General features: G+C 39.1%; 1 protein-coding gene across 1 annotated transcript in view; it reads left to right on the top strand.

The window, feature by feature from the left end:
• The window catches only part of LOC138315238 (arginine-glutamic acid dipeptide repeats protein-like), a 142,209-nt gene that overhangs the window by 82,749 nt on the left and 45,866 nt on the right, over positions 1 to 13,594 (top strand). The window contains 4 exon segments of the mRNA XM_069256104.1: positions 1,004 to 1,137; positions 1,542 to 1,641; positions 2,222 to 2,320; positions 10,376 to 10,456. Coding sequence (XP_069112205.1) covers positions 1,004 to 1,137; positions 1,542 to 1,641; positions 2,222 to 2,320; positions 10,376 to 10,456 — 414 coding nt within the window.

Consider the following 13,594-nt stretch of genomic DNA (forward strand, 5'->3'; position numbering starts at 1 on the left):
TCTTATTAAGTGAGACACTGAGAGGACCCTTGAAGGTAGGACAGAGAATAATCTCTACCTGAGAAAGACATTCATAACTGTCTAACCTGAGGCTTGCCATGTGTTAGACTAATAGAATCTTTCATCCCCTTTGGGGTGAGACAGGAGAATCTCAACCCAAGTGTTAAGATTCTTAAGTTGTCAAACACGAGGCTGTGCCGAGTGTTTGATAGCTTAAGAATCTTATCCTTAGGGTTGAGATCTCCTGTCTCACCTCATAGAGGGTGAATGATTCTTTTTCTCTTACTTCGTGCACCACTTTGTGTCTCAAATAAACGTGTCACTTATGCAAGCGACGATGACTTGACCTCAACGAGTCGCCGTTTTTGCCCTCTTTGTGACGTCATTTCATTGTAGTCGTAACATTATAATACTATTGCCGCGACGTCATGATACTGTTGTCGTGACGTCATACCATTGTTGGGTACATGCAAAGATCTTGTGTAGCTTGTCTTTACCCTAGGGTGAGATAGAAAAATCTCACACCGGTAAAACTATGGATATTGCTCTCTGGGGAAAGAGAATGGTGTTTCTCCTCCATTGGTAGAGATTATCCTGATAAGCCTGGTTGACCAGCCAAAATTTTCACTGGGGTTGAGATATTCCTGTCCACATGATAGAATCTTAGACCTGTGTAAGATTCTATTAGTCTCTGATTTTTCAAGGACATGTCATATTGTGTTGGCACTACGTCTTTTTTGAGATAACGGCTACATTGGTTCCAAGTAAGCACTTTTCAAACGTAAATATTCTGTACTTTTGCTATAAACATTGGAGCAGGGAGAAATTTGAAAAGGAAATAAATATCAGATAATACAAAATCTTGGAATACATAGTAATCCTGAATTTGCCATCATCAATTACAATCATCATTTATTGTCTTTAGAAATATTTTCTACCCCAAAATAAAAGTCAGTTTACTCCGTTCCTTTGATGAATGATACATGTGTACCTTTGTTTTCAGGCTCGCCTACCCGAATTACGGCGAGATGTCTTGCCATCACAGATGCCCGAGAAAATGGAATGCTGGGAGGAGCTTCGATGGAGGCCTAATGCCGTCATGGACGGAGACCTGATGATGTACCTGCGAGCTGCAAGGTAGGCCTGACTGTTAGATACTTATATCTGACATAGGTTTATATATAGAGCGAGATAAGTAAAGATAGTAAAGTCTTACAGAGGAAGAAATCATCTGTCTTGTATGGGAAGGCCTCATGGTTTAATCAACATTTATCCAGTAGTTAACCAGAGTCTCGGCTCTAGTTTTTACATTTATTACTGGAACTTCAGTCAATTACTTAGTTGAAGGTTATTTGATGCTAAAATAGTTGACAACTCCCTCTATTTGTTGATTGGCGGACGGTCAATGTTTTGTATAAGTTTAAATAGAATTATAACTTGTTTCGCATTGGCTATAGAATAAATAAAGAACCCTAATCGCCATTATTACAAGCTTTATGATGAATGTAAGAATCCATTCTATCATGGTTGTTTGTGTACAGGAGTGTGGCAGCATTCGCTGGGATGTGTGATGGTGGCTCTACAGAAGATGGCTGTCAGGCAGCCTCGATGGACGAGACTACCATCAACGCCATGGACATTGTATGTATAATTGTACCACAGGTACTTCAGGAATGAAATGGATGTTAGGATTTATTTCAGATTTTGAAATAAACAGATAAGCCACCTTAGTATTCCAGATTACCTTTCCACGTGCCTTTGTATGATATAAGTGATTTTCTGTCCAGTCATGTCCTTTTTTCATCCTATTTGTATTTGGAAGTGGTTGGGTGCGTTTATGTCCTAAGATATATTTCTAGTTATTTCCCTTGATTCATGATTTATTAATGATGGTTTGAAAAAATATTATAAATAGATAAATCTAAAATAAACCTGTGCTCCATCATTAAACTTGTAATTACAGTAAATTGCTCAAAGCACAATCACAAATTCAATTCTTTCACAAATATTTGTCTTAAAAACATAATTTCAAATATAAATATTCTTAATAGCTTCTAATCGCAAATTGATGTACTTGTCAATATGTATACGTTGACAAAGGTAAAATATAGTACACTCAAAAACAAATGAAATGACAGTGTTGTATTTGATATTAATGACAGAATCTGAATAAGGAGATATTTAAGTTAGATGTTGACAAGATCTATGTACATGGTTACAGTTACATCGCCACACCTACGACACCGGAAAGGGTCTACAGGCACTCGTCAAGTCTCCTGCTCTTCGTAGTATAGAGAAGAAATGGACCGAGGAGGACTCGGTACGTATTATAAACTTTCCCTGAATTATCATTGGTATACCACACCTGGGAGATGGTAAGGGTATAGAGTTATTTGTTCTTCACAAATAAACTTCACTCAAATCGTCATAAACATCACATGTACATAGCTTATACATTCAAAGTCACTGTTACTTTAATTAGTAATGAGCAGAAATTGATGCTGCTCCTGTGACTTCAGACATACAGGATGATTATAATGGGGAGTGTAATTGATTTATAGACATTTAAGAATGGTCACCTATTCTTATCGCCTTTTGGCTGTCCTTGTGCGTCGTGTGTTCGTAAACAATTTACATTTTCGACTTCTTTTCCAAAACTGCTGTAGGAAACTCAATGAAATTTTGCACAAACCTTCTAAGGCATAAGGCCAATCAAAATAGTGAATTATATGGTCCCCAACCCCCAGGTGGCTGTGGGAGGGGCCAAAAGAGGTATAATTGACTAAAATAAAAAATCTTTTTCTCCACTTGCAGATGTTGTAGAATGAAATACTCTTCATAGATTGAAAGATCCCAAGGCCCTCTAAAAGATGGTTAATTTCATGGCCCTGGGGTCTCAGATTTTCACCTGGGGTCTACTTTATAACGTTTATATAGGAAAAACACATTTATGAGCATTATTTGCTCAATTTTCATAAAAAAGGAGTCAAACTTTGTTAAAATTATTAGTCTGAGATAGCAGTTTAACATCACATCCATATAGGTCTTAGCTGACCCCCAAAGGGCCAGAGAGGCTGGGTCAAAAAAAGTCAAATTGAAGGTTTCAAGGCCCTCTACAAAAATTGTGAATTTCAAGGCCCTGGAGTCTCAGATTTTCCCCTGTGGAGGGGGTCAAATTTACTAAAGTTTATTAGTTCATCTGACTTGAAGGGTCCTATTGTCATCATGCATCGCCCGTCGTCGTGCTTAAACTTTTCATTCAAACGATTTCTTCTCAATAGCCAAAAGGCCCAGGGTACTAATATTTGGCCTGTAGCATGCTGGAATAAAGGGCTACCAAGTTTGTTCAAATGAATGACCATCATTTAAGGTCACAGGAGTCAAATAAGCTAAAATCTTTTAATGGCTTCTCATGAATAATTAAGAGGCCTAGAGACCTGATATTGGGCTTGTGACATGCCAGAATGAATGGCTACCAAATTAGTTCAAATGAATGACTTAGACCTTCATTCAAGGTCACAGGAATCCAATAGGCTAAAATCTTGAAACGACTTCTTGTGAATAACTTAGATGCCCAGAGACTGGATATTGGATATGTAGCATGGTGAGAATCAAGGGACCTGCATTCATGGTCTAATTCATTAAATATATCAGAACCTGAACTTCTATTAATAAAAGAGGTTTTTTGTATTGCCTTAATTGTTTGCCACTAATTTATTCTTTGAGATGTTGTATTGTGTCAATAGTCAGATGACTGTTAAGGCCCATGGGTCTCTTGTACAGGTAAAACACATTTATGAGTATTATTTGCTCAGTTTTCATATGAAATGTAGTAGATGTAGTGGAATCAAATACGCTTTAAAGATTAAAAGGTAAAATTGATACAATCAATGACTGATTTCAAGAGTCTGATGGGTATTTACATGGTGTTTATCTTTCCTCGTTTCATTCTTGATCTGAACTCCGGTGACCGTTATGGCCCATGGGCCTCTGGTTTGTAAAATAATGTTTTTTAATGTTGTGAAAAGTGCATTTGAAATACAAGCATTTTATGACTTCAACTGTAGTTGAATGTGAAGTGCATACATACCTATTCTTTAATGCTTGATATATATATATATTTTGCCATGATATAACTCTGTGGTCATGGTTACACATGTGTTTCTATGGTAACCATAATTAGAAACACACATTGAAGGTGAAGGTCCCCATCCTCCTTTATTACACCACATAACTTTTGACATGTTTGCTGCAATGCAGCCATATTATCCTACTGTGAATTGCTTATACCTCTCACAGGGGCATATGTCACAGGCCCTTGACATGTTGAGGCACTTAAATACGCTGAGAGCCTTACATATTGCAGGTCATTAACACGCCAGATCCAGTTTTCTTGCCGTCACCCAGTTTGTAGCATTAGACTGCCATAATATTCCATGTGTTTGATAGACTTGCCCTACTGTAGAGATGCATCAGTCAACTTCAGTCATGTGTTGCATGTTCTATCGACATTCCAGCTTCATTCTAGCCACCATCCCTACAGATATTTTTCTCACCAGAGGGCACTGTAACACATTAATGCAGTAATAGTCCAAAATGTCTTACATCCCACACATATTCCCACTACCTCACTACAAGTGGTGGGTACATTGTGTGTGTATATTTTCACAGAAAACAACATAATTTTGACACACGATGTAATAACATAATGTGTATTAACCATCAAGACCAGGCAACTCTGTAACTAACAAAGACAGGATTGTCACTTGTGAAACATGTTGAACATTTTTATCATAAATTCATCTAAAATGTGTATGATGAAAATAATACAGTAGTCCTTTGTGCCACCTTTTGCCAAGTGCCAATGGCAGTATAACAAGGATTATAATTTTGACAGCATAGCGGGGATATCGGTATAATTTTGACAGTATAGCGGGAGTGGCGATACAATTTTGACAGTACAGCGCAGGTGGTAGTAAAATTTTGACAGTATTAGGGGAGTGGCGTTATAATTTGACAGTATGGCGGGGTTGGCAGTACAATTTTTGCAGTAAAGCAGGGGAAACAGTAAAATTTTGACAGCATTGCGGGGGATGGCAGTAAAATTTTGACAGTATCATGGGAGTGACGTTACAATTTGACGGTATGGCGAATTTAGAAGTACAATTTTGACAGTAAAGCGGGGATGGCAGTACAATTTTGACAGTATAATGGGGATGCAGGCGGTACAATTTTGACAGTTTAGTGGGCATGGCGGTACCATTTTGACAGTATAAAGGAGGTTTCGGTACAATTTTGACAGTATAACGGAGGTGGTGGTACAATTTTGATAATTTAGTGGGGGTAGCGGTACAATTTTGACCGTATAGCGGAGGTGGCAGTACAATTTTGGCAGTATAGTGGGGGTGGCGGTACAATTTAACAGTATAGCGGGAGTGCAGTACAGTTTTGGCAGTATAGCGGGGGTGGCAGTACAATTTTGACAGTTTAAGTGGGGTGGTGATACAATTCTGACAGTAGAACAGGGTGGTGGTATAATTTTGGCAGTGTGACTGGGTTGGAGGTACAATTTTGACAGTGTGACTGGGTTGGCGGTACAATTTTGACAGTGTGACTGGGTTGGCGGGACTATTTTGGCAGTGTGACTGGGTTAGATACAATATTGGCAGTGTGACTGGGTTGGCGGTACAATATTGGCAGTGTGACTGGGTTGGCAGTACAATATTGGCAGTGTGACTGGGTTGGCGGTACAATATATTGGCAGTGTGACTGGGTTGGCGGTGCAATATTGGCAGTGTGACTGGGTTGGCGGTACAATATTGCATTTGGCAGTGTGACTGGGTTGGCGGTACAATATTGGCAGTGTGACTGGGTTGGCGGTACAATATTGGCAGTGTGACTGGGTTGGCGGTACAATATTGGCAGTGTGACTGGGTTGGCGGTACAATTTTGGCAGTGTGACTGGGTTGGCGGTACAATATTGGCAGTGTGACTGGGTTGGCGGTACAATGTTGGCAGTGTGACTGGGTTGGCGGTACAATTTTGGCAGTGTGACTGGGTTGGCGGTACAATATTGGCAGTGTGACTGGGTTGGCGGTACAATATTGGCAGTGTGACTGGGTTGGCGGTACAATATTGGCAGTGTGACTGGGTTGGCGGTACAATTTTGGCAGTGTGACTGGGTTGGCGGTACAATATTGGCAGTGTGACTGGGTTGGCGGTACAATATTGGCAGTGTGACTGGGTTGGCGGTACAATTTTGACAGTAAAGCAGGGTGGCAGTACCAAGAGGTGTGCAATATGTATGTCCCAGCCATAATCGATCATGACCACTCTACATACATCTGTATTATCCATTTCATTCAAAATTTGTTACTTTGATCAAAACTTTTAAATAGAGTATATTTCAAAGAAATAGCTTTAACATGATTTGGTATTGTCTTCAAAATATCAAAGAATGTTATCTATAAAACAAGTATAGAATTCAGTATTTTTCATCAGAGTATGAAACAGAAATCGGAGTGGAAATCCCATTATGTCTTCAAATAGAACACTAGAGAGTTCCAAATTTACCAAGATGGCAGGTGAGAAGTTCTCTGTCCTCGTAAACACGTCAATAATTTCTTAGGAATACACTACATAAACCTATGATGAATTTCTGCTATGAAATAACAACAAACATTTACTATCATAATGCAAATTTATCATTTCTATTAAACAATTATAGATCGCCTATGAAACACTTCAGCAGATGAGTAAATTTTTGACAGTTTTTACTATACATTAACTGAATGCTCTGATTAGTGGTATCAATGATACTTGGGACTTTTTTTTTTTACTTAAATGGGGTAAGCAGATGGCGGTATGCAGGATTTTAGGGTATTTGCAGGGTTTTATATTGTGAGGAGATGTTCCAAACAAAACCATGGTGGTATGCGGGGTTGTCAGCTACATCGAGGTAACAGGGGAATACTGTAAATAATCAACAATCAATATTATTAATTTAACGATAAACTGCAATAGGAAAAAAGAAATAGTATGAGCTACTTATAGGTTTATCAAGTTATGTAAACAATTCAGAAACCGGTAATTTGATTTTTATCACAGAGATTGAGGGACTGAATTGTGATGGTGAATTTCCAGTCTGAAGCTGTAAGAATGTTTAGAAGGCGCATGTATGTATTGATTTTAGAGAGACGATTAGGGCGGCCATGTCTGTTCTTGTTAGTCCAATATAGCGTCGGTATAAGTGTGGATAGTACTCCGAGGAGTTCAGTCAGCAACATGTTAAACAGTTGAGATGTGTAAAGCACGGCTATAACAGCAGTTAAACGGAGGCTAAAGACTGTCACTGGCCAACAGTTTCAAGGAAATTGAAACAAATCTCTACTAGAACTGTTCACATAAAGGTGAAAATGAGATCTACAGAGAAAAAAAATGTTAGTTTAAAGGTTTGTTGATAAGGATATACAGAGGTCTTCAGGGTGTCTTTGTCTTCTGTTTGTGAGAATGATCGTATTTCACATAAACACATACATACAGAGTTATTTCCCTTCAGTAGAAAGCAATTGGCACTTGTACATACCGACAAATCATGATGAATTTCACAATTAAGTTCTCTTAGTTTCTCAAATAAAAAGTGAGAGAGTGCGTAATGATGTTGGGTCAGAGACGCTTATAACATAAACGGCACATCAAGGGAAGCCAAGCCTGCTCACAAATTACTTAACTACAGCCAAGGCTTATGATGAATTCTGTCTGATGGGCCGGGGCTAAGTTACACCAGTATACCCACAGAGGCTGTGTGTATAGGGCTTCCTCTTATTGATTTGTGGGTAAAAGATATGATTTATCTGTTAAATATCTGTTGGGTTTATGATTAGGGGTTGTTACGACCAGCTGGAATGCATTTAGAGGATGAGATCTGACAAGTTCTGATAGGCGAGTACCTGTATATTCAGATAGAAGCTGGTAATTCATAATTATAGTCGCCAGTTAAGATAACAGAGTTTGTGTAGTGGTAATGATGCTTTAGCCGTGAATGCCAGGCGGCAGATGTTGAAGTGTGTCTTATACAGCACTGATAGGTCTATCATAAACAACGTCCCAGCCCAGTAACTCCAGGTATTCGCTGTGCCTTTACTCCAAATCTCCAGGCTCAATACAAGACATACCTAAACTCTCCGCTAATTGTAGACAGGGCCATCTAGTGATTCCTATATAAGAGTACTTAACAGCCAATCAACATGCTGGTATTAATAGACGGAAAGGAGATTAGCCAATGAGAGGGTGGGGGACTGAAGAGCAGCCAATCAGCGGTGCGATTTATTGGGGGACTGGAGACCTCATTATCTGACACTTGAGTTATCGGTCTGATCAATCAGTTGGGGATGGGTGTGAAAACAGACAGATGTGTATTTGTAAATATCCTGCAGTGCAGACCCTAGTAGGTACAGTTACATGTCTGATATAGCAACTATTCCAGCTATCTTCTACACATATCTGTAGCACTTCAAAGTGAAAGGTAGAAACAAGGGGCACACATACTGAACTGTGGCTGCTATGTAAGGCCATAGACAGTTGTTCAGGGCATGGTAGAGGCAGGGCAGCTATCATATCTTACATAACCTCGTGTGAAATCAAAGCAGTTCTTAGTCATTTATTTTTTGTGGCTCCCTTCCCAACCTTGAAATAAAGTGAGGGGGGATGGGAGCCTGATCCCTTGTCAAATGGAAGCAGAGTAATTTATGTCTCACAGACATTTCTGTTTGTTTTTGTTTGTGTTTTCATTAAACTTATTTGACATCAAACAGAACCTATGTCATCCTGAGATACCCTGTAAAATACCTAGATCTCAAACCTAAATTGTCCTCCTTTTACCTAGGTTTGACCAAGTGACCATGGTTACCTTGGATACTAGACAGCTGAGTAACAATTGCAGACATAAGGTTATTGTAGGGCAGCGAGATGCCATCAATAATGGTCTGAAGTCAATATTTGATCCCCTCTGTAAAAGTTTGGGTAAAGGGTTTTCACGGCAACTGATGTATTGGCTGAGTTGACACAAACAGGCCTGTGACCATCTCAAACCTTGTGTCTCTATATAACACAAACATGCCACAACTTGTCATGGAGAACGCATTTTCTTTGTATACAGGAAAGCAAACACTTCACAACACAATAATTATCATTGCTACAGATCTAAAAAAAAAGTGAGAGAATTGTCAACTTAATGTACCTCCACACTGGAGAGTTCTAACTTATATCTACTCAGTTAAATTTACCATGAAAGTAACTATCTGTATAGAGCAGTAGCTATAGTGGTATGTAGGGTTGAGACTTAAACCCTGGACCTCAGAGCTCTCAAGAGATGTATACTTAACCATTTGATGTGCCCAATGGCCAATTATTACCAAATCCAAATAACTCAATATAATATATGAAGAGCTTTATCCAAACTTACTGTATTACTGACAGTTTTCTGTTTTGTCCAGTCCGTGGCTCAAGAGGGATTAATACATGTGTAAACACATCAATGCTGTCTATCAGATTGTATAGACACCTTATAACTGTTTACCTTGTGTAAAAGCTTGTTATCTTCCTCTCATCTTTGTTTCCCTGTGATAACCTCCGTATAAGGCCTTGACAGTAAGATTTGAAGATACAGTGGAACTCAGTTAATACGAACTCAAAAGGACCGAGATAAAACATGAGTTATCCGAGTGTTCGAATTAAGCGAGTTCTCATGTCTACTGACGATCTCTTAACTTGGTATATATAGACCTGTGTTCCATGTCGTAAAATGATGTGAACAAGAGAGATGTCAAAATCGCCAATTGTAGTTGCAAAATTATAACAATAAACAGAGATATATATTTTGAAATGCTGTTCTACAGCAGATTAATGGAGAAAAAAATCGGCATTTTCGGCAAACTCGTTCATCAAAAAATCTCATATGTTATAAGAACATTTTATGTATGATTTTGTCATTCGGACCAAAAATTTACTTCGTATAACCGAGTTCTTTGAGTTTTCCGAATTAGAATTATCCGAGTTCTTTAAACAAAGATAAAGAGGGACCGGCAAAGTACTTCGTATTAATCCGGGTTGTCGAATTATTCGAGTTCGTATCAATCAAGTTCCACTGTAGTTCTGTAGATATTGTGGTACTATTCTTCATTCAATAAAAAGCAACTTTTAACAAAAAAGAATTAAATTATATTCTGCTTTACAAACATCAATGTCATTTCAAAATGTATATCAAGGGGAAATTTTTGATTGATGTGGAGATTAAAAGCCTTGTATATCATGTTCCTAATATAATACTGCTCTCATAGATATCTGTATAACACTTCTGTCATTGTTTTATTTACAGAAACGCTTCATCAAAGGGCTCCGTCAATATGGCAAGAACTTCTTCAAGATCCGCAAGGAGCTGCTTCCTCATAAAGAAACGGTGAGTGTTTTCTCTCAGAGGTGTATGTAACCATGTTGTGCTACTTGTTGGAAGAACATTAAGTATTTTAGAGAATACTGAACTTATTTATGTTTTAATGCATGATTCACAATTTCATTGTTAATGTAGCGTTAAGAAGAAAATTGAATATTTCATGTAAAGAATGACAGTAGTTAGTGTTCTTCTCCAGTTATGATTATAAGCAATGCTGTATAAATAATAAATATGCTGGCTCTGTGTCCCAATCCATACTATTCCGATATTCAGGTACTGACACTGCTCAGTCCCTGTCCATATCAGTTTGCCTTCAGGGCCAGAATCTACAGATAATCATTAGTCTGTTGATGTCATTGTTATAAAGTGTCACACATGTTTATAGATGAAATATGAATTTTTAATTTCTGTTTGTGTATCTATATATGGGTACTATTTATGCAAATAGGTGTGCTGCTCTGAGTGATATTTATATTAGACTCCATGCTGTATCAGTTATGTCAGCACCATGGTTGTATGAACTGCCTGCCCTTTGTCCCCGTGTTGTATGAACCGTCAGCCCTTTGTCCCTGTGTTGTATGAACCGTTGGCCCTTTGTCCCCATGTTGTATGAACCGTCAGCCCTTTGTCCCTGTGTTGTATGAACCGTTGGCCCTTTGTCCCCATGTTGTATGAACCGTCAGTCCTTTGTCCCCGTGTTGTATGAACCGTCAGCCCTTTGTCCCCATGTTGTATGAACTGTCGGCCCTTTGTCCCCATGTTGTATGAATCGCCGGCCCTTTGTCCCCATGTTGTATGAACCGTCGGCCCTTTGTCCCTGTGTTGTATGAACCGTCAGCCCTTTGTTCCCCGTATTGTATGAATCGTCAGCCCTTTGTCCCCATGTTGTATGAACCATCAGCCCTTTGTCCCCGTGTTGTATGAACCGTCAGCCCTTTGTCCCCATGTTGTATGAACCATCAGCCCTTTGTCCCCATGTTGTATGAACCGTCAGCCCTTTGTCCCCGTGTTGTATGAACCGTCAGCCCTTTGTCCCCATGTTGTATGAACCGTCAGCCCTTTGTCCCCGTGTTGTATACGTGTTGTACAAGGCTGTGACAGTGTTTGTATACTCATTGGTGTAAAAGTCTCCTCAATGAACAAATCTCACTCTAATGTAGCCCCCACAGCCTGAAAACACTCACAAAATTTGTGCAAATCAATAAGAATACAATATGCAAATGCCGATTTGAAAGCCTGTAAATGAGAATTTGAATATCATGTAGCATGAGTGATCTCCCTTTGGTGAGGGAAGCATAACGGATGTTCATAGGGATGTTCGTAGGGATGACTGTACGCTAGATTTAGCTTGTAATGATTGATATAATCTCTGCTCGTCATATATTTAATGTAAGCATTGAGATTGAATTGGGTGATTTCCGCCCTCTTTTTGATATCTTAATGGTGAGCTAATGAACTGTATGCTCCATTGATTTCTCATGTCACACCCGACTGAACACACAAAACACCACAAACAAACATGGCTGTTGGACGGGCTCAACAACTAGTCCACTGTTAGCATAAAATCAATTGAACTTTGGTGGATAACTTCTGTGTCCATTCGACCTTTCCGGCTGACTGGTTCCGATGTAATAATGACACATAGCCGCTGTTTTTGGGATATTCATTCTGTTTTTTTTGGGACACTCATTTGAAATCCAGTTTCACATCCTGAAATACAAAACAGAAGTCTACAGTCACATGTGCCAGTTAGTGAATCTGTTTGTAGATGTAAAACACTTTTTAATGGCAAGCTGGTATAAAAATATAAGCTTTTTTCCCCTTTGGCTTATTATATGGTCATGGTTAAAAAAAACCTACATCTGAACCTATGGAACAAGGTTCTACCGCATGTAAGTGAAGGCCTGAAAACCATCCTAAATAATGGTTTGTATGTTAATCTTCATTCAATATTATACTGCAAGCTCCTTTCTTTGCTACCAGATATGTTAAGGTTGTTGCCCAATATCACTCTCTGTTTTAACGATTAAAAGCAAAGAGACCCCAGAAATTAAAGACTTGGAGATTTCTACCAAAACTAGGACTTCCTTAATTGTTTATCCAATGATCCACTTAACATTGTTTATCTATTACATACTCTGATGATGTCTATTTCTGAAACAATATCAGAAAAGTCCTAAAACACCACAGAAGGGAGGTAACTCTCGGAATCACTGCTCTGCTGTTAATAATTACTATACACCTCCAAATGAATCAAGTGTTGTGTCAACACAGCGGGCTGACTGGGCAGGCGGACCACTTGTACACTTACAATGGACTTGTACTGTGTTACTAGGGCCCTGTTATCACACACATTCATCACCTTTGTTTGCCCACAAAGTTTGGAGTACACTTTTTATCAAGTAGATAAGCAGTGCTTTCACTGAGTTGTTTGTCTCGTAAATGTCTCCGCTCAACGTGTTTGAGTTGATCTGTGTCGTTTAACAAACACGGGGCCATAAGCTGACTGGTATAGGTACTGATCTGAGGGGACTAATATTGAGTAAACTATGTATTGAGACTACTTTAGGGGTGTTAGTTTGTGTACTACAGTAATCAGATCAGACTTGGGGCCCCTTTGTACTGTCGTAGTGATAGACTGGTCCACCTGTACTTATCATAGACAGGTATTCAGTAGGCCAGGCGATGTGATACACTTCCACTATATCATAGACAGGTATTCAGTAAGCCAGGCGATGTGATACACTTTCTTTTAACTGATGTCAGTTTACTGGCTACCTATTATATTACTAGATCTTGGTGATGAGAGGGGTACACTTTTGTATCCCTGCTCCTACTGGGTAGCTGCCCTGTCTGGACCCTGTTTAATGTTGGGGTATTAAACACCCCCTAAAATTACACCATAAGTTTACAACCCCCTATAGTTACACCATAAGTTTACCACCCCCTGTAGTTACACCATAAGTTTACAACCCCCTATAGAGGGGTACACTGTAGTTACACCATAAGTTTACAACCCCCTGTAGTTACACCATAAGTTTACAACCCCCTGTAGTTACACCATAAGTTTACAACCCCCTGTAGTTACACCATAAGTTTACAACCCCCTATAGTTACACCATAAGTTTACAACCCCCTATAGTT

The sequence above is a fragment of the Argopecten irradians genome, chromosome 1, assembly GCF_041381155.1.
Source record: "Argopecten irradians isolate NY chromosome 1, Ai_NY, whole genome shotgun sequence".
Classification (NCBI taxonomy): Eukaryota; Metazoa; Mollusca; class Bivalvia; order Pectinida; family Pectinidae; genus Argopecten; species Argopecten irradians.